The sequence below is a fragment of the Rhinopithecus bieti genome, unplaced genomic scaffold, assembly GCF_001698545.2.
Source record: "Rhinopithecus bieti isolate Rb0 unplaced genomic scaffold, ASM169854v2 scaffold_1234, whole genome shotgun sequence".
In the NCBI taxonomy this organism is placed as follows: Eukaryota; Metazoa; Chordata; class Mammalia; order Primates; family Cercopithecidae; genus Rhinopithecus; species Rhinopithecus bieti.
In genome coordinates this window covers 127,557-153,041 of record NW_016803318.1, presented here as the reverse complement: position 1 = coordinate 153,041, position 25,485 = coordinate 127,557, and the positions used below count along the sequence as shown (strand labels likewise).

The following is a 25,485-nucleotide window of genomic DNA, read 5'->3' as shown; positions in this document are numbered from 1 at the left end:
TATTTATTTTTTTTTTTTGAGATGGGGTTTCACTCTTGTTGCCCAGGCTGGAGTGCAATGGTGTGATCTTGGCTCACTGCAACCTCCGCCTCCCAGGTTCAAGCGATTCTCCTGCCCCAGCCTCCCAAGTAGCTGGGATTATAGGCATGTGCCACCAGGCCCAGCTAACTTTTTGTATTTTTAGTAGAGTTTCATCATGTTGGCCAGGCTGGTCTCCAACTCCCGACCTCAGGTGATCCGCCTGCCTCAGCCTCCCAAAGTGCTGGGATTACAGACGTGAGCCACCACGCCCGGCCATGCCTTGCTCTTTATAATCCTCCCATCAGTCCTGCGAATAAGAGAAACTTGCCTGTGTTCAGGAGTTCTTAGTTCAGCAACCTGTATTCTACCCCGCTGCCTTATGTTTTTGCCTACTAATAAAAGCACTTGTTCAGTTTGGGTCTCAAGCCAAGGGCACTATTGACAAGCAAAGAGAATCCCCCTACTCCTCTTCCTACAACCATGCCCCTGCTTTATTTGGGTACTCCTGACCTGGGCAGGATGGGGCCTGACTCCACTCTGGGTTCCATGGTACAGGTACAGTGCTCCCTGGTGCCCATCCTCCAGAGGTGCCCCCACAGCCACATCAGCAAAACCATCTTGGTTCAGATCAGGAAGAGCACTCATGGCAAAGCCAAACCGAGCATCCTGGGGGGGTTCTGGCTGAAGTGTTCCTTGGAGGGTCAGCAAGGACTGCTGGTGGAGGAGAGAAGATAGAAGATGCTAATCCAGCAGCCCCAACCTCTCAGCAAACCGTCAAATATGTGCACCCTCCCTCCTTTCCTCCCTCACCCCCACAACGCAAGTCCAGGGCAGGGGGTCCCAGCAAGTCTCACCTGGCCCACCAGATACACATAAACACGTCCTGTTTCCTTGTTCTGGGGTCCCAGGAACATGGGGGCAGCCACAAGTAAGACATCAGTTGTTCCATCCCTATCTGTATCCAATGGGCAGAGCTCACTGCCAAAGTATGAACCAATCTGGGGAATGGTGGGTGATAATGACCCCAGAGAAAAGGGAAGGTGACTGTAGACAAGTGGACTCATTGGGAAGCACTCACCAGCCTGCCAGTCTGCTCCTTACATCCCTGACAGACTCTGCCAACCAGAATTCCGCACAGACTTTGCAGGCCCCTCTCTTACCCACTTCACACTCCTCCCCAACAGCCCGGAGGTCCCTGGGAATCCAAAGGTCCCACCCTTCCTTGGATGCCCTACCTGCTCCCCCTGGAGGCTCTGGGCAACCCTCACAGCCCCATCTTTCTTAAGCTGGAAGGCGATGACTTTTCCTCGATGTCTAAATCGAGGAGCCCCAGAGAGAAACAGGCGGCGTCCACCCGGCAAAAGCATGGAAGAAACAGAGTAACCTAGAAGTGAGCAAAGTAACAGAGTAGTAAAGGAAAAGAAGATGGGGTCCAGAGTAGGGGGTTCCCTAAAGGCACAGCGGGAGGTCCCAAGGGAAGCAGCAAGAGGTCAATGAGAAACCTCATGAGTTAAGAGGGAGTATTTCATACCCCCCAACTAGGGATGTATTTCCTCCCCTACCCTGCAAGTCCTCTGCAACTCTCTGCTACTCACCCAGGTAGGCTGCATGGTTCTGCAATGCAGAGGGGAACTCGTCTTCCAGAGCCATTCGTGGGGGGAAAAGGTGGTGACCTCCTTCAAGCCATAGCACAGAGCCCCCCCAGTCATAGGCCCCCACCATCCCAAAGAGAATCCCATCCTGTGGGACAGAAGCAGATGGAGTCACTGAGAAGACAGTGGGGAATAAAGGGAAAAAAACATTCCAGGAGTGAAAAGATCACTGAGGGTCTGCTGGGCTCAGATGGAAAGGCACGGGAAGGTCAGCATGGAGGCTGGTTAAAGGAGGAATCTGGAGGGCCCTGTGGTTGAAGTTATCTGAGTCAGAGAATGGGAGAAGTCATGAAGGGGTCAATCTGTCCAACCTTTAGCCGATGAGTGGAGAAACCAATCTGAGACATTTCCAGCCCAAAGGAGCTTTCATTTTCTGCATGGGTCCCTTAGTCGTGAGAAAATATTGAGACAGTATCAGGGGAAGACAGTTTCCCCTTTGACCTACTGAACTCACTCCAGAGCCCCACCTACACTCCAGAACTTCTCCTGCTCTGTCCATTTCTCCAGAGTAATCCTCACCTTCGAGGCCAAAAATCCGATCTCCTAGTGCATCCACAATGTCAGTCAGAGCAGCCTCATCTGTGACATTGAAGAAGAATCGCTCATCTGGATCACTGGCAATAGTTCTAATTTCTCTCAGGAAAGAGCTGGGATCTCGCTGCCGCCGGAGGTAGTGACCAAGGACCTAAGAGGTCATAAGATCAAGGAATGAGACGTTAGAGTTGGCACAGAACACAGCCAACTAACATGATGAGGCTGAAGTCTGGGAAGTAGTTAATGCCCTTGTTTTCCTCAAGTTCCCAGTCCTTGGACAGTTCACAAGACACTGCCCCCTTGCGACCCCCCAACTCTTCCAGATCCAGGGTGAATTCTCACTGCAATCCCATAGCGTGTCACTCTTCCAGCCTCACAGGTCTTCAGTGCTGCAGGAAGCTTCTCTCCATCATGGGACTCTCCATCAGTGACAACCACCAGTAGCCTGGCAGCCTCGGGTCGGCCCCCATGGGACTGACTGAACCCTTCTGTGCTGAGAAGAGAAAGGAGTGAGGAGGTGTGATCAGATGTATGCAGACACACACAAACACACACACACACACACACACACACACACACACACACACAGGATTTAACATCAGCACTTCACTGAGGTCAGGCATCTTGCTTTTAGGCCATTTCTTGAGTATTTAACATGGAGATGGCATGGAATGAGAGCTCAAATGTTTGAATGTCATAGAACATACAGAGTAGCTTATCAATCTAAATAAGTACAACATTCATACACTCAGATTCATTCAACAAATATTATACTTGGGAGGATAAATACTAAGGAAATATAGAATAGAAGAGAATGGTCTGCGCAGGGACTCCTCCCAGACATGAGTTGTTTTGTTTCAATTTTACCACTGTGCCCCTAGAGATGAGTTTTGGATCATGTTTGGAACGTGAGCTAGGACATCAGTAGTGGAGAACCTGTGGGCCAGGATCACTGTTGGAGTGGAGGGATAGAAAGATACTTCTGTCTGTGAAATATGGAAAGACACAGACATAGACACTTGGTGGAAATGTAGTGAGAGGGAGTGCAATGACAACCCACTTAGCCTTCCTCTGTGTACCATTAGTGTACATACAAAGAAAGTATGCAAGACATCTTGGGATATATACACTGCACTCCAAACCTGCCCTAACTTCTCCTTCTTGTTTTTTTTTTCTTTTTTTTTTTAAAGGGAAAGTTTTACTTTATTTCTTTATTTTATTTTATTTTATTTTTGAGATGGAGTTTTGCTTTTATTGCCCAGGCTGGAGTGCAATGGCGTGATCTCGGCTCACCGGGGCCTCCACCTCCCGGTTTCAAAAGAGTCTCCTGCCTCAGCCTCCTGAGTAGCTGGGATTACAGGCATGTGCCACCATGCCTGGCTAATTTTGTATTTTTAGTAGAGATAGGGTTTCTCCACGTTGGTCAGGCTGGTCTCAAACTCCCGACCTCAGGTGATCTGCCCGCCTCAGCCTCCCAAAGTGCTGGGATTACAGGCATGAGCCACCGCACCCAGCCCTGCCCTAACTCTTCTAAGGCTTCATTGCTCTAGCTTCCCACACCTCTCTTCCCAGTGCCTCACCAGGCCACCATTATTGCTTGGGCAGTCTTTGTTTCTCGTCCCTCCCGCCGACTGAGGTTCTTTGCTGCTCTCACCACTTCTTCCTTCGTTCGGAAATCTCCCAGGGACCACTCATGTACAGGGCTCTCCCCATACTGTACCAGTCCCACCTGGGAATAAAGCGCATTCAAATGAAATGTATGTATGTGAGATCGGGGGAGAGGAGGAAGAAGAAAGTATGTAAGAAGAGGAGAGATGAACACTTGGATACTACTGAAGACAACACCTACATTTATCCCCTCTCTCTCTGTCTCTCCCCTTCCAAGCCCATCCATATTGCTTTTCTCTCTCTAAGAAATGGGTTCTCACTCTTTCACCCAGGCTGGAGTGCAGCTGTGTGATCAAAGCTCACTACAGCCTCAAACTCATGGGCTCAATTGATCTCTTACCTCAGCCTCCTGAGTAGCTGGGACTGCAGGTGCATGCCACTATGCCTGGCTAATTTTTTTCTTTTTTTTTCATATTTTTAGAGATGAGGTCTCACTATATTGCCCAGGCTAGTCTTGAACTCCTGGCCTCAAGGGATCCTTCCACCTCCACCTCTTGAGTAGGTGCCACAAGCAACTGCACCCAGCTCATATTGCCTTCTCTTACCTGTATCTGTTCCGGGTCAATAAACAGTTTCCCTACCAGTCTTCGTAGGAAGGTCTGAACTTCAGACCAGGGGTAGATGCTGTTGGAGCCATCCAAGACGATGACAACATCCATGTATGTTGGGCAGCCTAGAAGGAAGGGGGAAACTGAGGTAGAAGACACTGAGCTGGGGGCAACAAAGGAAAGAGGTCACAGGAGGACACATTCAATTTAGACATTTATAAGGCACTTCTTACATGCAAAGAAGGTACTGTGCCAGGCTCTGTGTAAGTGTAGAAATTAATAAAAGATTCCTTTAGTAATCTTTAGTAATTGTGTATATGTAAGTATATATATAAATGTATATATGTGTATATATGCATATATAGGTATATAAACACACACATATACACATTTATATACATATATAATTTATATATACAATGCTCTAAAAAACAAGAAGGAATTAAATGCTAGGTAGGAACATAGCATGACTCTGTACAGTGGGGGAACAAAAGCAGATTGGTTCTGATGGTGGGGAATGAAACATGGTAGCAACTAAGAAGATAGTAAAGACTGAAAATATTTAAGGAGAAGAGAATATTAGGAAAGGCATTTGGGTAGAGAACATTTTGTTTGTTTTTGAGACAGAGTCTCACTCTGTTGCCCAGGCTGGAGTGTAGTGGCATAATCATGGCTCACTGCAGCCTCGACCTCCTGGGCTCAAACGATCTTCCCACCTTGGCCTCCTGAGTAGCTGGGACCACAGGCATGCACCACCATGCCTGGCTAATTTTTTTATTTTTTATTTTTGTAGAGATGGGGTCTATGTTGCCCAGGCTGGTCTCAAACCTCCAGACCTCAAGCAATCCTCCTGCCTTGGCCTCCCAAAATGTTGGGATTACAGGCATGAGCCACTGTGCCAGGCCAGATCATGGACTCCTGATAAAGAGTCCGAGTTATTATTATTATTATTTTTGAGATGGTGTCTTGCTTACTCTGTCACCCAGGCTAGAGTGCAGTGGCACAATCTTGGCTCACTGCAACCTCCACCTCCTGGGTTGAAGCGAGATTCTCCTGCCTTAGCCTCCCGAGTAGCTGAGATTGCAGGCATACACCACCACGCCCGGCTAACTTTTGTGTTTTTTTTCTTTCTTTTTTTTTTGAGACAGAGTCTCACTCTGTCACCAGAACTGGAGTGCAGTGGCACGATCTCGGCTCACTGCAACCTCTGCCTCCCTAGATCAAGCGATTCTCCTGCCTCCACTTCCCGAATAGCTGGGACTACAGGTGCTCACCACTACGCCCAGCTAATTTTTGTATTTTTAGTAGAGATGGGGTTTCACCATGTTGGCCAGTATGGTCTCGATCTCTTGACCTCATGATCTGCCCGCCTCGGCCTCCCAAAGTGCTGGGATTACAGGCATGAGCCACCACACCTGGCAATTTTTGTACTTTTTTAGTAGAGATGGGATTTCACCATGTTGGCCAGGCTGGTCTTGAACTCCTGACCTCAAGTGATCTGCCCACCTTGGCCTCCCAAAGTGCTGGGATTACAGGTGTGAGCCACCATACCTGGCCAGGAGTCTGAATTCTAATCTGTCAGGAAACATGGAGCTTTTGCAAGCATATTAGGTAACGATGAGGACAGCCATGCAGGCCCTCTGCCAGGCATCATACCCCTTTGCCCCATCTTTTTCCCACCCAGTATCCCCTTCTGGGAACCAAGTACTCAGCCTTCCTCTGGCTCACGTTGGGCAGTGGGTGCCAGGCTTCCCTGAGGCCGGAATGAAGCATCCACACGGGCACATATCCCAGAACTGAAGACAGAGCTGCCACAAGCACGAGACCAGAGAGGGGCACAGGCCTGGGGATGGGGGAAATAGTTACTCCCAGGCTTGGGAGGGCACCCTCAGAACATGCTCCCAGTTGAAGGAGGCATGAAGACCACCCCCTGACATTACCTACCTTGCTTTCTAGGTTTTTAACTTCTTGGCCCCTCCACACAGACCATTTTCCCTTACCACACTGCTCTTTTTTCTATTATGGACCTTCAGAGACACTGCCACCACCCTTTCCTTAGCTCACCATGAATCCCCCATCACCATCTGTCTCTAACAGAGACATTCCCAGGTGCATATTCACAGCAGGATGAGATGAATTTCCCAGTTGGTAGTCACCTGGTTGGAAGGAGGTAGAAGAGAATGAGATCATGGTGTCATAGATGGGGTGCTTGAATTCATATGATTTTGGAGGAGAATGAGCAGTATCAGATTGGGGACAGGGAGTATGTGGATTTTAGGGGTGAAAAAGCTGAGGTATAGGGAGTTGAAGCTTCTAGAGTATCAAGGTCAGGGTTTAGGAGAAGGGTCAGGCATCTTCTTACCTAAGTGGCTCTTGGCACATGGGGCATCGTGGGCCCCCCCTACAGGGCAGCGATAAACATCCCCCCTCCGGTCGCCTGAAGGCCCATCCCAGGGGGCGCCCACCAGCATCCTGGGAAGAGGATGTGAATATAAGCATAGGGCGAACATGACCCTTGACATAGGCCAAAGGGAAAAAGCATGGAGGTGGCAAGTTTAGAGCCCCAGCCACTTTCAAAAGGCCAGATTAGTTTAGAGTCCCATCTATCTTGCCTCCCCTTTGTTAGCACTACTGCAGTCCCAGTCCCCTGGCACTCCAGTTTCTTCCTCACCATCGCTGTCCACCCCCAATATGTTGTAAGACACTGTATCCAAATTCAGCTTCTGGTGGCCCTGGGAATAGGCGTGGGTGATGTTCATCCAGGTTAAAGGGGGAGCAGAGACCTGTGGGGCCAGGATCATAAGGTTAGCATGAGGTAGTGAATGACTAGAGGCACAGCCGGAGAGAAGCTATGAGGGAGCATCTCAATCTCAGTCTTTCTGCCTGCTTTTTCACTCATAAGCTTTTCTGGCCTCTCTCAGTGTCTTGTGCTCAGAGCCCCAGGCAAAGATGATCCCCTTCCTGTGTTTCTGTCCAGATGCCTAACCTGTGGCCCTCTGCCATGCTGATGTACAGCTGTATTTCCATTCCCACCTCTGAAATTTCATTCACAGACATGTCTGAAAAGGTCAAGTTACTCTTTTCCACAACATTCCTCCCACACACACTCCTCAACAAACTGTGAGGGTCAAAAGATGGAGAGGGCCTTTCTGTATCCCCAGAACAACCACTGCTTCCAATTCTCCCCAACATAGGGGGAATGAAAGGAAGCTAAGAAGCACCGCATGTCTGGCTCTCTCCTTCTCTGTCTCTTCCTGACTCCCAGCGTCATTGTCACACCCTCACTGTCTTTTTCCAATGTCTAGGTCTCTGGTTGATTCTAGCCTTGGCAATCTCAGTGGTAATTAACTGGGTGGGGCCACCCGCCTGCCCACACACATAGTTTGCCATCCATCCTTGCCAAGGGTCCCATCACCCTGAAGTTTCCCACAACCTGCCTCCTTTTTAACTCATCTACTCTCCCAACTGCACCTCCCATCCCCCACCGCTGACCTCCATGGTTTCCTCAGCCTTTAGCCCACTCTAAAGGTGGCTGACCCTGGCTGATCTTCCCTTTTGACCCCAATGCCTTTAAAATCAGAGCTGGTATTTTAGGAAACAATGATTACAGGGCACTGCCAAGGAAAAACTCCAGGCCTCTTGTCCTTCCCATGGTCCTTTCCCCAACTATGTCTTGCTCTGTACTTCTAAGCAACCCCTCTCAGGCTACCCCCACCCCCCCACCATTACCAACGGCTATAGCTTTATCCCAAACCATGCTCATTTTCAGAAAGGTGTTTTGTATGTGAGCAGTTCTGCATCCAGAAAACTGGCAGGGCTGTATGACTAGAAACTGCAGCTCATTGGTTAGATAAACCCAGAGTTCTGACCACATAGTTAGTCAGTTATGCCTCAGGCCCCAGGGACCACCAAGGGTAAGAAGTTAGGGAGGGGATAATAGGAATCAGACTAGCCACATGGAAAGTCACATCACATTTCTTTTTTGTCTCCTTACTCCTATAGGGCTTAGGATGAAGATTTTATATATTTAGATACAAATCTCAGCCAAGCATGCTGGCTCATGCCTATAATCCCAGCACTCTCGGTGGCTGTGGGGGGCGGATTGCTTGAGTCCAGGAGTTAAAGACCAGCCTGGCCAACATGGCAAAACTCTGTCTCTACAAAAAAAAAAAAAAAAAAATTAGCCAGGCGTGGTAGCACATGCCTATAGTCTCAGCTACTCGGGAGGCCAAGGTGGGAGGATCACCTCAGTCTGGGAGGTTGAGGCTAGAGTGAGCCATGATCATGCCACTGCATTCCAGCTTGAGTGACAGAGTGAGACCCTGTCTCAAAAAAAAAAAAAAAAAAAAATTAGCTGGGTGTGGTGGCGCACACCTAGTGGTCCCGACTACTGAGCTATGGTTGCACCACTGCAGTCCAGCCTAGGCAACAAAGTAAGACCCTATCTTTAAAAAATAATAATTATAATGATTATTATTAGATACAAATCTTACACAAGGTCCTAGGCAGCTTTAGCCCCTGCCAGTCTCAATATTGAAACAGTCATATGTGAGGGCCTAAAAATGCACAAGGACACAGACACACATAACAAGAAATGTAGAACCAGTGTTCGCTTCCTAAATCCCAAAGAATTTTAACTCTAATGGTCCCAATTCCAAACGATCTATGTATCTTCCATTCCCACCAGAAACCAAGAAGTTAACTTCCCTCACCTGTCAGGAACACCAGGGGCAAGAACAGGTGAGTGATGAGGAGGAGTTCCATGCCTGATCTGTTTCTGTCCGGTATGAGAAGTCCTCTGGCCTCTGTCTGTCCCTCTCCTTTTCTGTTTTCTTTACTTTCCCTCCCATCCTGCCCCTCCCAATGGCAGCTAAAATAAAGTTGGAAGGAATGGGAGGAGTGATGGTGGGGAACTGTGGGGAGCCCCAGACCAAGGAAAGGACTGAGCCATCTTAGTCTATTTCTCTGCCTTGGTGCTGCCCCCTGGAGGCCTCATCTCTATATCCAGAGAACTTTTTTTTTTTTTTTTTTTTTTTTTTTTTTTTTTTTGAGATGGAGTCTCGCTCTGTCGCCCAGGCTGGAGTGCAGTGGCCAGATCTTAGCTCACTTCTAGCTTCGCCTTCCGGGTTTATGCCATTCTCCGGCCTCAGCCTCCCAAGTAGCTGGGACTACAGGCGCTCGCCACCTTGCCCGGCTAGTTTTTTGTATTTTTTAGTAGAGACGGGGTTTCACCGTGTTAGCCAGGATAGTCTTGATCTCCTGACCTCGTGATCCGCCCGTCTCGGCCTCCCAAAGTGCTGGGATTACAGGCTTGAGCCACCGCGCCCGGCCAGAGAACATTTTTTTTTTTTGTCCATTTCTGCTATTTCTTTTTTTCTACTGTTTGTTGTTGCTAGGTCAATAATGCTTTCCTCAAATTTGGAACAGGAGTGGGAGATGGATTCTTCTTTTATAAGAAAAGAATCTTAAACTTTTATCTAAAAGTTTTTAGACAAATTATTTATATTGAGAATACAGACAGGGTTTCACTATGTTACCCAAGCTGGTCTTGAACTCCTGAACTCAAGGAATCCTCCCACCTCAGTCTCCCAAAGTGAGCCACTGCACCCGGCTGGGGGATAGGAGATAGGTTCAGATTCTTTTTTTTTTTCTTTGTTAAGGCAGAGTCTCACTCTATCACCCAGGCTGGAGTGCAGTGGCGCAATCTTGGCTCACTGCAACCTCTGTCTCCTGGGTTCAAGCATTTCTCATGCCTCAGCCTCCCAGGTAGCTAGGACTACAGGCACATGCCACCATGCCTGGCTAATTTTGTATTTTTAGTAGAGGCGGGGTTTCACCATGTTGGCCAGGCTGGTCTTGAACTCCTGACCTTAAGTGATCCACCTGCCTTGGCCTCCCAAAGTGCTGGGATTACCAGCATGAGCCACCACACCTGGCCGATAGATTCTTTTTACTTCCTAACCTTATTTATCTCAACCTGGAACAGGGAAAATGAAAGAGCTGACAGCAGTGGTATCATTTTCTCTACCCACCCAGGGGAGTCCCAACATGTGAAGACACAGCTCCAAATCCTTACCAGCCCCACACCACTGAGTTCCGTTCTTGGCTCTTAGCCTATGCTGTCATATGGCATTCTGCTTCTTAGAGGGATTATATATCAACTGGTATGAGATGTGTTTTGTGGAGCCAGGACAATAACTTTAGTATTAGACCACCCCTCTGCCACCCCAACTCCTCAGCTAGGTTATAAACTTCTTAAAAGTTGGGAGTGTGGAGGTTCTTAGATTTCTGGATGTCCACTAAGTATTTTGCTTTACATACTGTAGGTGCTCAATAAAAATAATGTGGGTGACATTAGTGGCTAATCCCAAGAAAAACCCAAACCATAGTGACAGGAATAGGGGCTTCAAATGACCAAAAAATGAGGGACCAGACTAAATGTTGATGAGCAAACTGAACTTTAATTTGCTTACCTGAAAGGCTTGCTCTTCATTATTGGCATAGGCCACAGCTATTTACACAGAATCATTGTACAAGATTTACAGCAAGATGCTACACTAGGGAACAGACTAGGGAACAAAGCTCTGAAATCAAAGTGTAAGCAGAAATCTGAAGGTATGTGTACAAGGAAGGATAAGGGCCAAATCATGAGCGAGGCTGGTGAGGTAGACATGAGGGAGGAAGAGGAAACATCCAACCACTTGTGGTGCAGAGATATGAGGGAAGAGTCCACTGGCACATAGTATTAAAATTATGTTTGGAGTTTGAAGGAGGAAAAATCTGCCATAAGCCACCTCTGTGAGAAAAAAGAAGGCAGTTAGAACCTTACAGACCAAACCTTATACCTCCCCTACCAAAAGGTAATTCTGCTGATTAAATCCCTGGATAGAAGAATGAGAAGGTTAAAAAAAGAAAGAGAGAGAGAGATGCATGGACACAGAACCTTAAATAGACATAACAGACACAAAGTAAATACATTCAAGAGAGACACAGACAAAGACAGAGGAAAAGAACAGAAGCTCAGGCACATCTAGAAATTAGACACATCCTATTAACTTCACGAGTCACCTTTCCTTACCTCATCTTCCCCAAAGCTCTTCCTCCACCCCTAAATCTCTGAATTTCTAACTTCAACCAAAGAGTAGAATTCGAATGAGGCTGGTACATGGGGGACGATCTAAGATTCCATCTCACCAATTCAGGTCCCCTCCTTATCCTGCACCAGAAGGTCAGGGCTTGAGTCGTAGCCAGGGATAGATTAGGGTGAGAATAGACAGGATGGAGGACACGAGGCCACAAAGCCCCACAATCCCAGGGCCACAGCGCCAGAGGCCTAGTTTGTCCAGTGGAATGAAGAGATCACAGGCATTTCTGACCACATCTAGCAGAAGTGGGGGATGACCTCTAAGGACTCGAGCCAGGAGCAGGACTTGCAGCCGAAGTTTCAGAGCCAGCTGGGGCAGACCTCCTCCTGGAGTCCCTGGTCCCCCAAGTCCCCCAGTTTCACTTCCTCCGGGGACTCCTCCTCCGGAACCTTTCAGTCGCCGGCTACAAGCTGAAGACTCTTGCTCCATCAGTAGGCGAATCTCATAAGCATCACGGCTCAAATTCATGATGAGGGAAAACAAATAGTACCTGATACACAGAGCAAAAGGGTCAGTAAGGGCATGGATACCTACTTAACATATCCAACATCACATTTTAACATTGTCTTTTCCTGTAGCACAAAGAGATTACACATTAGATCATCAGAAGTAAAGTGAATGCTATTACCCCTATCAGAAATGGCCTCCCTTGAGGACACTATGCTAAGCAAAACAAGCCAGACACAGAAAGACAAATACTGCATAATCTCACTTATAGGTGGAAGCTAAAATAAGGCGGGGCGTGGTGGCTCATGCCTGTAATCCCAGCACTTTGGGAGGCCAATGCAGGTGGATTACCTGAGGTCAGGAGTTTGAGACCAGCCTGGTCAACATGGCAAAACCCCGTCCCTAATAAAAATACAAAAATTGGCCAGGTGTGGTGGCCAGGTGTGGTAGCCAGCGCCTGTAATCCCAGTTACTCGGGAGGCTGAGGCATGAGAATTGCTTGAACCCAAGAAGCAGAGGTTACAGTGAGCCGAGATCTCACCACTGCACTCTGGCCTGAGCAACAAAGAAAGATTCTGTATCAAAAAAAAAAGGGCTAACTCATAGAGGCACAGAATAGAATGGGGGTTGCCAGGGGTTGGGGAGTGGGGGAAATAGGAAGATATTGGTCAAAGTGTACAATTTCAGTTATGCAAGATCAATAAGTTCTGGAGATCTAATGTACAACATTGTGACTACAGTTAACAATACTGTATTGTATACTTGAAATTTGCCAGGAGGGTAGATCTTAAGTGTTCTTACCATAAAAGAAAAAAGGTAATTATGCGAGATGATGGATATGTTAATTAGCTTGACTGTGGTGATCACGTCACAACATACATGTACAAACATCGAGCTATAACTCCTTAAATATATATAATTTATATTTGTCAATTATGTCCCAATAAAAATGAAGAAACACAGTCCTCCCACCATTCTATAACTAATACATGTTTATGTGCGCCTTAAGATCCTGTTTTAAACTTCATGAGCATCATGAAATCTTCCAAGGTCAATCTCAAACTTCATTTTCCACTTGGCAACACACACACACACACTCACACACACACTCTCTCTCTACTTGACCTATAACAAGGCAAACTTGTTTTGAAAGAACAAATTTCAGTTGTTTCAGAGACTCAAACATATTAAAGGTGATCTAAATCCAATCCCTATTTCTTTAAAAAAAAAAAAAAAAAGAGGCCCAGAGGTTTAATTGCCAAATGTGTTAAATTATAAATTTCTTCAGTAAAAAAATCCATGCTTTTTATTTGCAATCCAATCTGACAATGGTGGTCTGTACTCAATAACTTGATCTACCTTCAAAGTATATCCTGAATCCAACCACATCTCTCTATCACACCCCACCGCCATACTCTAAGCCACTAACATCTCTTGTCTGGACTTCTGCTTTAGTGTTTTAACTGGTCTCACTGTGGCCATTCTTGCCCCACCCCCAACAATCTATTTTCATATAGTAGCTAGCATAAACATAAATCACATCACTACTTCCCTTCTTAAAATTCTCCATGGTTGACCAGGCGCGGTGGCTCACGCCTATAATTTCAGCACTTTGGGAGGCCAAGGCAGGCGGACCATGAGGTCAGGAGTTTGAGACCAGCCTGACCAATGTGGTGAAACCCTGTCTCTACCAAAAATACAAACATTAGCCAGGCGCGGTGGCACGTGCCTGTAATCCCAGCTACTCAGGAGGCTGAGGTAGGAGAATTGCTTGAACCTGGGAGGTGGAGGTTGCAGTAAGCTGAGATTGCACCATTACACTCCAGCCTGGGCAACAGAGCAAGACTCCATCTCAAAAAAAAAAAGAAAAACAAATAAACAAACAAACAAAAAAACACAGCTTGTCATGGTTTTCTTCCTATCACATTCATAATAAAATGTAAATACCTTAGAGAGGCTTACAGGACTCAACATCTGGTCCCTACCCCTCTAACTTTACCTTGTATCATTCTTTCCTTCAATCATTATGCGCCAACCATGTTGGTTTCTTTCTACATTTTAATTTCATCATGCTTGTTCTTGCCTTAGGACCTTTGCACTACCTATTCCCTCTACCTGGAATATTCTCCCTCCAAAATCCTCACATAGCTAGTTCTTTCTTGCTCTTCAGGTATGAGCTTAAATATCACCTCTTCGGAGAGGCCTTCCCTTATCCCTAAATCTAAAGCACTGAATCAGTTACTCTCTACTCCATAACCCTGTTTTAATTTCCTGCATAACACTTACCAGTATCTGATATTTTAATTTATTGTTTATTTATATTTATCTCATCCCATTACAAGGTAAGTTCCAGAGGAGCAGAGGCCTTGTTTGTCTTTAACCACTGTACCCCTGTATGTAGACTGATGCCTACCATATGGTAAGAGCTCAGTAAGTATCTGTTGGATGAAATGAATAAATACAACATACAGACTCCTTTAGGGAGTTGCTTTTCCATACTGCTCCAGCCATGCCTCTGCTCCCACCCCTCATACATCATAAGCCATGTTATAGTTGTAAATCACTGAGAAAGATGAAGGGAAAAGCAAGGTTAATATAACGAAAAAGTACAATCATAGGAAAACAAAAAACAAATACAGATAATATGTTAGGGAATTTTACTCCCACATCGTATTTCTCCCTACCTTCATTGTCAGCTACCTCCTCTGTCCAAGCCAACGTCATCTCTTGCTCATATTAGGGCATCTCCTCCTCCACTTTGAAACATCCAAAATAAAATACATTTCTCTCTACTGATTCCTCTTTGACTCTCTAGATCTATTATTCAAATTATTATTATTATTATTATTATTATTATTGAGACAAAGTCTCGCTCTTGTCCCCCAGGCTGGAGTGCAATAGCACAATCGCAGCTCACTGCAACCTCTGCCTCCCAGGTTCAAGCAAGTCTCCTGCCTCAGCCTCCCGAGTAGCTGGGATTACAGGTGCCCGCCGCCACACCTGGTTAATTTTTGTAATTTTAGTACAGACGGGGTTTTGCCATGTTGGCCAGGTTGGTCTTGAACTCCTGACCTCGTGATCCCCCAACCTCGGCTTCCCAAAGTGCTGGGATTACAGGTGTGAGCCATCGCGCCTGGCCTGCAATCCATTTTCAACATCTCAGAAAGAGATGTCCTTTAAACACAATTTGAATCAAGTCATTTCCCTGCTCAGAATCCTTCAATAATGTTCCATTGTAGGATAAATAAAACAAGCATTAACTAAAAGGCCCTATATGAAAGGTCTGGTACCTGTCTACCTCTCAAATTTGAACTGATGGACTCAATACTGTCAATCACACTGGCTTTCTATTTCTCTAATTCCCTGAAGTCTTAGTTCAAAGCCTTACTTAGAATGTGCTATTTTCTCTGTTTGGAAATGTCTTTTCTGCTACTGTTGGCTTTGTCTAACTCCTCCTACTCAGACATCAGGTCTGAACTAAAATATTGCTTTCTCAAAGAGTTTTTTCCTGATTTTTCAATCTAAATTAGCTCCCCTTGTGATATTCTTTCATAATACTGCATACTTTCCCACAAATATATATGAGAAGTTATTCATTGTAGTATCTAACTCCCCCACTAAACTGGAAGCTTCATGGGAACAGGCACATAGGCAGATTATCTGTTTAGCTCTTTGCTTTATCCCCTGCCCCACAGTAAGCATCTAATAAATATTTTTGGAATGAATGAGTAAGCAGGTAGTGAGGGGGAATAACCTGTGGTATAGAAGCACAATTAAAGTGATATAATATCTTACCTTGCACAATATTAGTCATTCATTATGGAAGATCATCTGTCTTCCATCTCCCCCCATTTGATATTCTCCAATAGTTTAAGATCTAACTGAAGACTGGAAGCCAAGTGACTGATCAAGACTTATAATACTCTGGAAAGATGCTAAGAGATCTTTCCCTCACATAAGACAAGCTATGCAATATAGAGGCTACAAAAAAAAAAAAAAAATCTTGAAGGAGAAAAGGATATCAAACCTGAATGAACGCTGGGCCCACTTCTCCTGATCCACACGGGGAGCCAGTCCAGACTTTCCAGCCCACAGGACATTGTCACAGGCAAAGTACAAGGCTCGATTGAGGTGACTAACAGTGATGCAGAATCTCAGGACAACATCTGATAGGTGAACAGCTCTTTTGGCTGACTCAAGGGCATCTGCTGAGTTACCCAGGCGTAGAACTTGTGAAGATTAGAAAGGGAAAGCAAGGATTTGTAAGTAGAGAGGCAGATAGCAAGAAACAGAAACAGAGAAAGCAAGAAGGCAAAAGTTGAGCAATAATAACAATGTTTTTGAAGAGCAGAAACAGGCTGGACGCGGTGGTTCAAGCCTGTAATTCCAGCACTTTGGGAGGCCGAGGTGGTTGGATCACCTGAGGTCAGGAGTTTGAGACCAGCCTGGCCAATACGGTGAAACCCCATCTCCACTAAAAATACAAAAATTAGCCCGGCATGGTGGTGGGCACCTGTAGTCCCAGGTGCTCAGGAGGCTGAGACAGGAGAATTGCCTGAACCTGGGAGGCAGAGGTTGCAGTGAGCCGAGATTGGGCCACTGCACTCCAACCTGGACGAGAGACTCTGTCTCAAAAAAATAAAAGATAAAGAGAAGAAACACTTCATTTTTCAATTTCAAATTTAATTTTTGTGCCAGTTTAGTTTTCTCAAACTTGCCCCATTCTCTCCAACCCTCCTAATTACTTCCGTACCCCTGCTCTCTTATCTCAACTTGACACATGCAGAGGCTAAGTGCAGAGCCAAATGAGAAAGAAGAACAGGCAGAGAGGGTACAGGAAGGAGGGACCAAGGAAGGAGAGCTGGGGATGGAGGAAGGGTTGGGGGATAAAAGGAAAGACAGAGTTACTTACGCTTTCTTCCAAGGCTCAGGTGGCCCTCCAGCTGTCGAATCTGTTTCTGTAACTCAGGACTGGCTCCATGCCTTTGCAGCGCATGGCCAAGAAGAGAGCAAGCATACTGGGCGGCCCTAGAGGAGAGGGCAGGCAAGGTAAGGTGGAGACCTCCCTTACCTTCCGCTCAAAATTACCCTCCAAAAGGCACAGACTTCCCCCTTTCCCAGTTTGAGACCACTCCCCTTCCTCCTCCATGCCCATATCTCACCACTTCTCCAGGTCAGAGGAAGGGAAAGGCATAAGGAGAAAAGAGTCTAGAAAGGGGTGGGGAACACTATTGAATGCTGAGCAAATAAGAGATTTGACAATGATGAGGCCGGAAGGGGCCAGTGCAGGCCGCAGGGTCCATCACAAGCACATCAGCGTGAGTATGTATGTGATCGATGAGGGGAGGCAGACAGTTGGAGGGCATTTTATTCCTCAGAACAGGTGAACTAAGAGATTTCAAGGCCCTCTGGCTGAATGGAGACCAAACGCCAGGACGGACGCAGAGTTCCCGAATGACAGCACGGTGTGGGGACATGGAAACTGGGAGTGCCTCCTCATCTCTGGGGGCAGAGTCCAGGGCTATCCACCGTGAGGTGAATGCTCCTCATTCTATCAACGCTCAGTGAGAACACTGTCGGTCTTATGTGGACACAGCAACCCTGAGTGGCCTCCCCGCTGACCCACTCATGCCTCAGTTTCCCCATCTCTTCCGCGAGCGGAAAGGAATCATCTCAACAGCGGCTCAAATCTGCGCCTCACGGTCCGTTCGGGCCCCCGTAGCCAGAGTTGACCCTTCTTGACCCCCCTGTAGCCTGAACTGATTTCGCCTCACTAGAGTCTTCCTCTGCCCATCCCTCCCCCGCCCCACCCCCATTCCTATTCGGGCCGCACCTACACAGCCGCTCCCGGGCTTGGCTCTGAGCACTGAAGCGGACCCAGGCGTCCATGACAGCGGTAGCCCAGGCTCCGCGGCCCCGCTCCCGCCCCACTTCCCGCCCCTAGTCACGCCTCCTGCGCGACCCAACGGTGCCTCGCGAGGGACAAACAATATCAGAAAAGAAAGCGAGTGGAGCTTGCCCTCGAAGCGGAATTTCAGGACGCGAAACGCGTGTCTTTTGAGCCTACATCTGCGTATTATTGTGCGTGTCTCTGTCAGAGGGTCTCCTTATCAGACGATCTCCACTCCCTAGCACGCCTCCAGCGGCACATTCTTCTTTAAATATTCAGGACCAAGGGCGGGGCCTGCAGGGGTCGGGGCGGGGCGAGAAAGCGCCGCAGTGAACTCCACGCCTTGGAGGCCAGGATAGGTGTGCGCCCGGCAGAACTTCCCAAATACACATGCACGCAGGCTCTGACCGAATCCAGGGCTGTAGGGGCGAAAGAGGTCTAGGGCAGTAGAAACCCGAAGCCCAGGCTGGTCTTTCCAAGGAAAAAGGAGCGTGACTGGTACCAGATCTTCGTTCCCTGCAGAACCTTGACAGTTGGACAAGTGACCTCCTCCAGAACAGATGGAGAGTCTCCAGAAGCAGAGGCTTTAGTGAACGAAGTTCGCAATAATCAGCTCCAGATCCTGAAAAGGTGGGAGAAGAATCAGTGGCCAGAGCTAACCGCTTCATACCCACACTGCATCCTCCTCAGTTTCTCTCCAGGCCACCATGTCTGCAGGCAACGGCACCCCTTGGGGGTCAGCAGCGGGGGAGGAGGTCTGGGCTGGATCAGGAGTGGTGGTGGAGGGCTCAGAGCTGCCCACCTTCTCGGCAGCAGCCAAGGTCCGAGTGGGAGTGACCATTGTGCTGTTTGTTTCTTCGGCTGGAGGGAACCTCGCCGTCCTGTGGTCAGTGACACGGCCGCAACCCAGCCAGCTCCGCCCCTCTCCGGTCAGGAGACTCTTCGCCCATTTAGCAGCTGCCGACTTACTAGTCACTTTTGTGGTTATGCCCCTAGATGCCACCTGGAATATCACTGTTCAATGGCTGGCCGGGGACATCGCATGTCGGACACTCATGTTTCTGAAACTAATGGCCATGTATTCTGCAGCTTTCCTGCCTGTGGTCATTGGACTGGACCGCCAGGCAGCAGTACTCAACCCGCTTGGATCCCGTTCAGGTGTAAGGAAACTTCTGGGGGCAGCCTGGGGACTTAGTTTCCTGCTTGCCTTGCCCCAGGTGAGTGACCTAGGACTCAGGACCGGGCAGGACAGGGATTTGGGTCCGTAGCATGAGTTAAAGGGTGCGCTTGGGGGCCATTAATTCTCAGGAAGTAAGCCTCTGCTTTTTATTTTTTTTGTGCCGGCTCACTGCAACCTCCGCCTCCTGGATTCAAGCAAGTCTCCTGCCTCAGCCTCCCGAGAAGCTACAGGCGCCCGCTACCACGCCCGGCTAATTTTTGTATTTTTAGTAGAGGCGAGGTTTCACCATGTTGGCCAAGTGGTCTCCATCTTTCGACCTCGTGATCAGCCCGCCTCAGTCTCCTAAAGTGCTGAGATTACAGGCGTGAGGCACCGTGCCTGGCTACCTCTGCTCTCTTCTGTAAGATTATTTGCATGTTAATTTACATCTGTTAAGAGCCTGCCTTTTATAAGCAGTATCCTCTATTTGTGCCTCTTCCATTAGCTCTGTTTTACTACACTTGGCTTCTGCATCTCTGCATCCTTCCAATCTCACCTCCTTCAGATTGGGGCAGGGAAGAAAACAGAAAACATACATGGGGTCTATGAAGAGAGTGAAGTCAGTGGTTTGGGTAAAACTTTGTGGTACTCATTTATCCATTCAAAAAGTAATATGCATCTCCAGGGCCACTCAAATTTTGCTAAGGATAGGGTAGCAAAATTCTGCCTTCAGGAAATGTATTGACTAGTGCAGGAAACAAAGAAATTAGGCAATTACAATATAGTGTATTCAAAAGTGTTATGCTAAAGGAGCTAAAGAAGACAATGGGGGTGGGGAGCAGAGAGGGGTGTCTGACACAGCCGTGCAGTCAGGAACAGCTTTCCAGATGTTAATGTTTGATTCTTCAGAGATAGGTGTTAGACCAATTAAAATAGGAGAAATGCTAGGGAAGATGGAGGATAGAGGATCTCAATGCTGCTAAAAGCTGAGGACTAGTTAATGGTGAGTAATGAGCTGAGAGGGGAAGAGCGAGCCAGATCACAAATAATAAAATTGTACTTTATCCTGAGTGCAGTGGAGAGACACTAAAGAGAGTGACATAACCAAATTTGTGTTTTTTACTGACTTTATTGTCGAATGAGTGTTAAAATTGGAAAGAGGCGAGCATCTGAACCTGAATACTAGGTTAATCAAATCTCAAAGCAAATCTAATACTGAAAAGGAACTAGAAATCTAGGTGGGAAAAAAGCTAAATACAAAGCAATTCCTTCAAGGCAAAAACCACTATCACTATCATGGGGTTGGGGGGCAGGATAGAGCAGCATCTCTGAGACTGTAGGATTAGAATTATGTCTAGAAGGAGGCCAAGAAGGGTCTAGGATTTGTTTCTGGAATGATAATATATTATACTGATTTAAGATTTGATCCTTACTTACATCCTCAATTATTAGAAATATAACTAAGAAGTTAGTCTGACTATACTCCTAAGAACAAAGAAAGGCCTGGTGGCTCAAGCCTGTAATCGCAGCATTTTGGAAGGCCAAGGCAGGTGGATCACTTGAGGTCAGGAGTTCAAGACCAACCTGGCCAACATGATGAAACCCCATCTCTACTAAAAATACAAAAATTAGCCCGGTGTAGTGGTGAGCACCTGTAATCTCAACTATTCAGCAGGCTGAGGCATGAGAATTTCTTGAACCTGGGAGGTGGAGGCTGCAGTAAGCCAAGACTGCACCACTGCACTCTGGCGTGGGTGACAGAGCCAGACTCTGTCCGGGGAGATAAAAAGAGAAAACTAATACTTCTAATATGTTGCAAACAAGACCTTTACCAATCCAAGTGTTAAAATAAGCCTGTTGCTACAGTGCCATTTACAATTAGGTTTGCTTACATAAAGCAAATTTTACATGTAGACTGGGAATTAGAAGACTTTTTGTTTCAGTTTGCCTGTTTTGTTTTTTTCTGAGTCTCGGCTCTACTGCTAACTAGCTATGATTTTGGCTAAGGCACTTGAAATCCATGGGCCACAAGATGATGCAATGGGAAATGAATTTCATCCTTTCTTATGGCCTGACAATCTGACAATATTTGCAATCTCTATTTGTTTCAATGGCAAACTGATTGTGACATGTATGATACATGTGCAAAAGGTGAAATTTTTTGGTTCCAAATTAGTATCCTTCTGGGTAAATTCTGCCTTGCCCATATGCTGTAGTTGTAGTTAAAATATTAGTGTTAATAAAATAAAAAATTTAATAACGTCACGTTAGTGTGGTAAGGGCTTAGGAGTCCTTAGGGGTACGATTGGGGTAGTTAGAAATTACTTATTTTTGTAGGCTTGTTCCCAAGTTATCAGCAGTTGAAAGGGATGTTTCTACAGTACATGGTAAATGGTAATAAAATAGGAGAGAGGAAAGATCAAAGCAAGGCTTGGACCAAACTATGAATCCAAGAGCTTTGACTATTTTTTTTTTTTTGGAGACAGAGTCTTGCTCTGTCACCCAGGCTGGAGTGCAATGGCGCAATCTCAGCTCACTGCAAGCTCCGCCTCCCGGGTTCACGCCATTCTCCTGCCTCAGCCTCCTGGAGTTCACGAGTAGCTAGGACGACAGGCGCCTGCCACCACTAATTTTTTTTATCTTTAGTACAGACAGGGTTTCACCATATTAGCCAGGATGGTCTCGATCTCCTGACCTCGTGATCCGCCCGCCTCAGCCTCCCAAAGTGCTGGGATTACAGGCATAAGCCACTGTGCCCAGCCAGCTTTGACTATTTTTATACTCCTCACAATTCTCATGTACTTCTTAGGCATAGCACAAAAACAAAAACAAATTATAAATATATGAATGCAAGAGATGGGAAGAGGAAAGAACATTTTCCGAGTAGCTCAGAGTAGCCTGATCATAACTCCAAACAGTTCACAAAACTCTGTCTTAGGCTGAAACTATTCATCTTTCCTAAATGTCCCTCATGTCTGCTAAAATCACTGTCCCAAATGCCTTGTATCTAGGAATCTGATACCTACTGAGCTTACCTTTTATCAAATTAATAGTGACTCAATCTGCATTACTGGAACCCAGGCACTTTAACCTTGTAGCTCTAAATGGAAATAGTTTTTACTGATTCAGTTGGAAAACCCAGCAATTTAACAAAAAGGGGGAGGGGCAGCCCAATAGCATTTGGAAAATGTTAAATTTTATTATTTAACATTCTTTACCATTATAGTTACTGCACATAAGACTATTACTACTAAAGGTCACTTCAGAGTCACTGCAAAATGGCCTGGAATTTTGGCAGCACCCATTTTACACAGTTTTTCTTTTTCCACAAAATAACAGACATACCAGGAAAATCATTTCAGCTAAAAATATGAGTGAGGTGGTAGAAATATCATCCCTTATAAAGCGCAGTGTTAGAATAGTACTTGAGAAGGCGGGATTGTTTTAAGTTCCGAGATTTAACAAACTCACTGCTCAGCATCATATTCAAGCCTAAAAGGAAGACAGGATTTCAAGATATATTTCCAACCTCTTTAACATGGCACCATGGATGAACTGTTTTTCAGCACTGTGCTGGTTCACTTGGAATTAAGGATGAATTGGGAGGAGACAGTATGACACAGGTGGGTAGGTTGGGTGGTGAGGGGAACCAGTTCTAATAGTCCTGAACTCCACTCCAGCTGTTCCTGTTCCATACCGTCCACCGAGCTGGCCCAGTCCCTTTCACTCAGTGTGTCACCAAAGGCAGCTTCAGGGCTCGATGGCAAGAGACCACCTATAACCTCTTCACCTTCTGCTGCCTCTTTCTGCTGCCACTGACTGCCATGGCCATCTGCTATAGCCGCATTGTCCTCAGTGTGTCCAGCCCCCAGACAAGGAAGGGGAGCCATGGTGAGACTCCAATTCCCAGGCCTTAATCCTTAACCCTAGACCTGTTGCCTCTAGCATCATTTATCTACCTACCTAATAGCTATCTACCAGTCACTAAACTGTGGTGAGATCCTAACCATATGTCTAGCACCTGATGCTAATTTAATTGAATCCTTTCAATTATAAATAGCTGAGTTAGCTGGACAAGGACTAGGGAGGCAATCAGTATTATTTATTCTTGAACACCATCAAGTCTTAAAGTAGACTGGGTGGCTTCACATTTCTATCATAATCCATGGGGGTAAGAGATCATATAGTCCCAGGTTGGGAAGGGGAAAAGGGTTTGCAGCATTCTCCTCCTTGTAGGAGGCGAGCTCTGTGTCACTAGCTATGCCCCTCCATCAATTCATCCTATACTCAGTTCAGAAGCTTAGAGTCTGAATTACAGTATATTTTCTGAATTCCTAGCCCCTGCTGGTGAATTTGTCCTCCGCCGCTCCTTTGACAATCGTCCCCGTGTTCGTCTCTGGGCCCTGAGACTGGCCCTGCTTATCTTGCTGACCTTCATCCTCTGCTGGACACCTTATTACTTACTGGGTCTGTGGTACTGGTTCTCCCCCACCATGCTAACTGAAGTCCCTCCCAGCCTGAGCCACATCCTTTTCCTTTTTGGCCTCCTCAATGCTCCTTTGGATCCTCTCCTCTATGGGGCCTTCACACTTGGCTGCTGAAGAGGGCACCAAGAACTTAGTATAGACTCTTCTAAAGAAGGGTCTGGGAGAATGCTCCAACAGGAGATTCATGCCCTTAGACAGCAGGAAGTACAAAAAACTGTGACATCAACAAGCGCAGGAGAAACAGAAGACATTTCTATAACATCTATCTGATCCTAACAGAGTGTATAGGAACAATATAATAAGTCTTTAATACCATAAGATCTTAACATCTCACTTCTACTCCTGCTCTCCTAGTTCCCCCAAAAAAGAAATACTGACCAGTGTCTACTTTAAACCCTACCTGAAACTTGAGACTGTATCTAGTATAGAAATTCACATAACCAACCCAGGCAACACAGCAAGACCCCATCTCTACAAAAATATTAAAAATTTAGCCAGGCATGGTGGCATGTGCCTGTAATCCCAACTACTAGGGAGGGTGAGGCAGAAGAATGGCTTGAGCCCAGGAGTTTGAAGCTGCAGTGAGCTATGATCATGCAGCTGCACTCCAGCATGGGGAACACAGCAAGACTCTATCTCAAAAAAAAAAGAAATAGGCTGGGCGCGGTGGCTCAAGCCTGTAATCCCAGCACTTTGGGAGGCCGAGACGGGCGGATCATGAGGTCAGGAGATCGAGACCATCCTGGCTAACACGGTGAAACCCTGTCTCTACTAAAAAATATAAAAAACTAGCCGGGTGAGGTGGCGGGCGCCTGTAGCCCCAGCTACTCGGGAGGCTGAGGCAGGAGAATGGCGTAAACCCAGGAGGGGAGCTTGCAGTGAGCTGAGATCCGGCCACTGCACTCCAGCCTGGGCAACAGAGCAAGACTCCGTCTCAAAAAAAAAAAAAAAAATAGAGTTCAGTCCCTAGAATTATCTTCACAATGATCCATACAGCCTTACTATGCTTTAGAACTTTCACTTTTACGATAGGAAAGTAATATTAAATGTAGAAAACAAAAATGGAACATTTATTCGCAACTCAAATACTATGCATATAGGGTAAGAGATTAAATATAAACCAGAAAGTTCCACCCCAGTCCTATTTGTCCAAGGCTGCATGGTCAAATGGAATCTTGAAGAGAACACCTGGACAACAGAGGACCTGTCAGCGACGTCTCCGGTCTGGACTTCTGCTGCGTCTTCGGCCTCCTCTGGAGAAAAAGAAGCAGGGAGAAGAGTCCATTAGAGGGACATAATACTACATCCTCATTCTGTTTTGTTCGTATTCCCTTCACCCAGTGTTTGCCCTCTTCATTTTACCTCCTCTTGCCTTTTGGTGGACCCCGAACAAAACACCAGTCAACGCTGATGGGCTGTCCCATCAAATCCTGGCCATTGAGTCCCTCCATAGCAGCCTGGGCCTCCTTGTATGTTTCATACTCAACTAGAGTATACCCCTGGGGAAAGTAAAAAGACAGATATGAAAACCCTCCTATTTCCCCAAGCATCACTGAGTATCTTTTTCCTCAAATCTAAACTCAGGAAAATCTATAAAATTTAAGCAATGAATGTACATCATATATCTGTATATATACAACATGTCTGTCTCTTTGGCGTGTCTGACAAAACATATCCATGTTTTAAATGTCATTGTATTTCAACTTTGCTCTTGGCCAACCACAGCAAACACAGAACTACCAATGCTGTCTAAGGGTTATGAAAGAAAGGAGGCAATAAAGTGTCACTTAGGATACCTTCAGATATCCTGTTCGCCTGTCGAGGTTGAGGTGAATGTTTTTAATTTCCCCATATTCTGCGAATTTGTCGTGTATGTCTTCTTCAGTGGCTTCCTCATGGACTCCAGTGACAAAAAGAATCCAGCCTTCAACAGA

At 46.4% G+C, this 25,485-nt stretch overlaps 4 protein-coding genes across 7 annotated transcripts in view; 1 reads left to right on the top strand and 3 right to left on the bottom strand.

The window, feature by feature from the left end:
- Nucleotides 1–9,395, bottom strand: part of ITGA10 (integrin subunit alpha 10) — an 18,787-nt gene extending 9,392 nt beyond the window's left edge. Inside the window, exons 1-14 of one of the 3 annotated variants that reach the window (XM_017874906.1) lie at nt 9,136–9,395; nt 7,095–7,206; nt 6,786–6,895; nt 6,488–6,579; nt 6,152–6,266; nt 4,421–4,548; nt 3,788–3,936; nt 2,550–2,700; nt 2,193–2,358; nt 1,985–2,058; nt 1,617–1,761; nt 1,257–1,405; nt 876–1,019; nt 532–735 (exon numbers count right to left, since the gene is read on the bottom strand). In XM_017874906.1, the coding sequence (XP_017730395.1) occupies nt 532–735; nt 876–1,019; nt 1,257–1,405; nt 1,617–1,761; nt 1,985–2,058; nt 2,193–2,358; nt 2,550–2,700; nt 3,788–3,936; nt 4,421–4,548; nt 6,152–6,266; nt 6,488–6,579; nt 6,786–6,895; nt 7,095–7,206; nt 9,136–9,187 (1,791 nt within the window). In that variant the 5' untranslated portion in view covers nt 9,188–9,395. The remainder of the gene's footprint in view (nt 1–531; nt 736–875; nt 1,020–1,256; nt 1,406–1,616; nt 1,762–1,984; nt 2,059–2,192; nt 2,359–2,549; nt 2,701–3,787; nt 3,937–4,420; nt 4,549–6,151; nt 6,267–6,487; nt 6,580–6,785; nt 6,896–7,094; nt 7,207–9,135) is intronic. The other 2 variants (XM_017874891.1, XM_017874899.1) reach the window with 2 other exon arrangements.
- A 1,469-nt stretch (nt 9,396–10,864) lies between these two features.
- Nucleotides 10,865–18,143, bottom strand: PEX11B (peroxisomal biogenesis factor 11 beta). The gene is made up of 4 exons (XM_017874835.1): nt 17,849–18,143; nt 16,928–17,043; nt 16,043–16,244; nt 10,865–12,058 (listed from the first exon to the last, which is right to left on the bottom strand). Exons 1-4 carry the CDS (start codon nt 17,902–17,904, stop codon nt 11,653–11,655), a joined length of 780 nt encoding a protein of 259 aa, XP_017730324.1. The 5' UTR covers nt 17,905–18,143; the 3' UTR covers nt 10,865–11,652.
- Nucleotides 18,144–18,217: 74 nt separating this feature from the next.
- Nucleotides 18,218–24,176, top strand: LOC108531432 (gonadotropin-releasing hormone II receptor-like). The gene is given in 3 exon segments (XM_017874869.1): nt 18,218–19,122; nt 22,745–22,955; nt 23,403–24,176. Coding segments are annotated over 3 exon segments (1,140 nt in total). The 5' UTR covers nt 18,218–18,612; the 3' UTR covers nt 23,822–24,176.
- A 422-nt stretch (nt 24,177–24,598) lies between these two features.
- RBM8A (RNA binding motif protein 8A) overlaps nt 24,599–25,485 on the bottom strand; it is a 2,578-nt gene continuing 1,691 nt past the window's right edge. The window contains exons 4-6 of one of the 2 annotated variants that reach the window (XM_017874856.1): nt 25,348–25,485; nt 24,914–25,050; nt 24,599–24,804 (exon numbers count right to left, since the gene is read on the bottom strand). In XM_017874856.1, the coding sequence (XP_017730345.1) occupies nt 24,759–24,804; nt 24,914–25,050; nt 25,348–25,485 (321 nt within the window). In that variant the 3' untranslated portion in view covers nt 24,599–24,758. The remainder of the gene's footprint in view (nt 24,805–24,913; nt 25,051–25,347) is intronic. The other variant, XM_017874850.1, reaches the window with a different exon arrangement.

Bases quoted from the DNA above. Each gene is read 5' to 3' on its own strand.
- PEX11B (XM_017874835.1), bottom strand. From the start codon at position 17,904: ATGGACGCCTGGGTCCGCTTCAGTGCTCAGAGCCAAGCCCGGGAGCGG. The intron at 17,044-17,848 runs GTGCGGCCCGAA...CCTCTCCTCTAG, and splicing joins GCCCGGGAGCGGCTGTGTAG to GGCCGCCCAGTATGCTTGCT. The intron at 16,245-16,927 runs GTAAGTAACTCT...AATCTTCACAAG, and splicing joins CCTGAGCCTTGGAAGAAAGC to TTCTACGCCTGGGTAACTCA.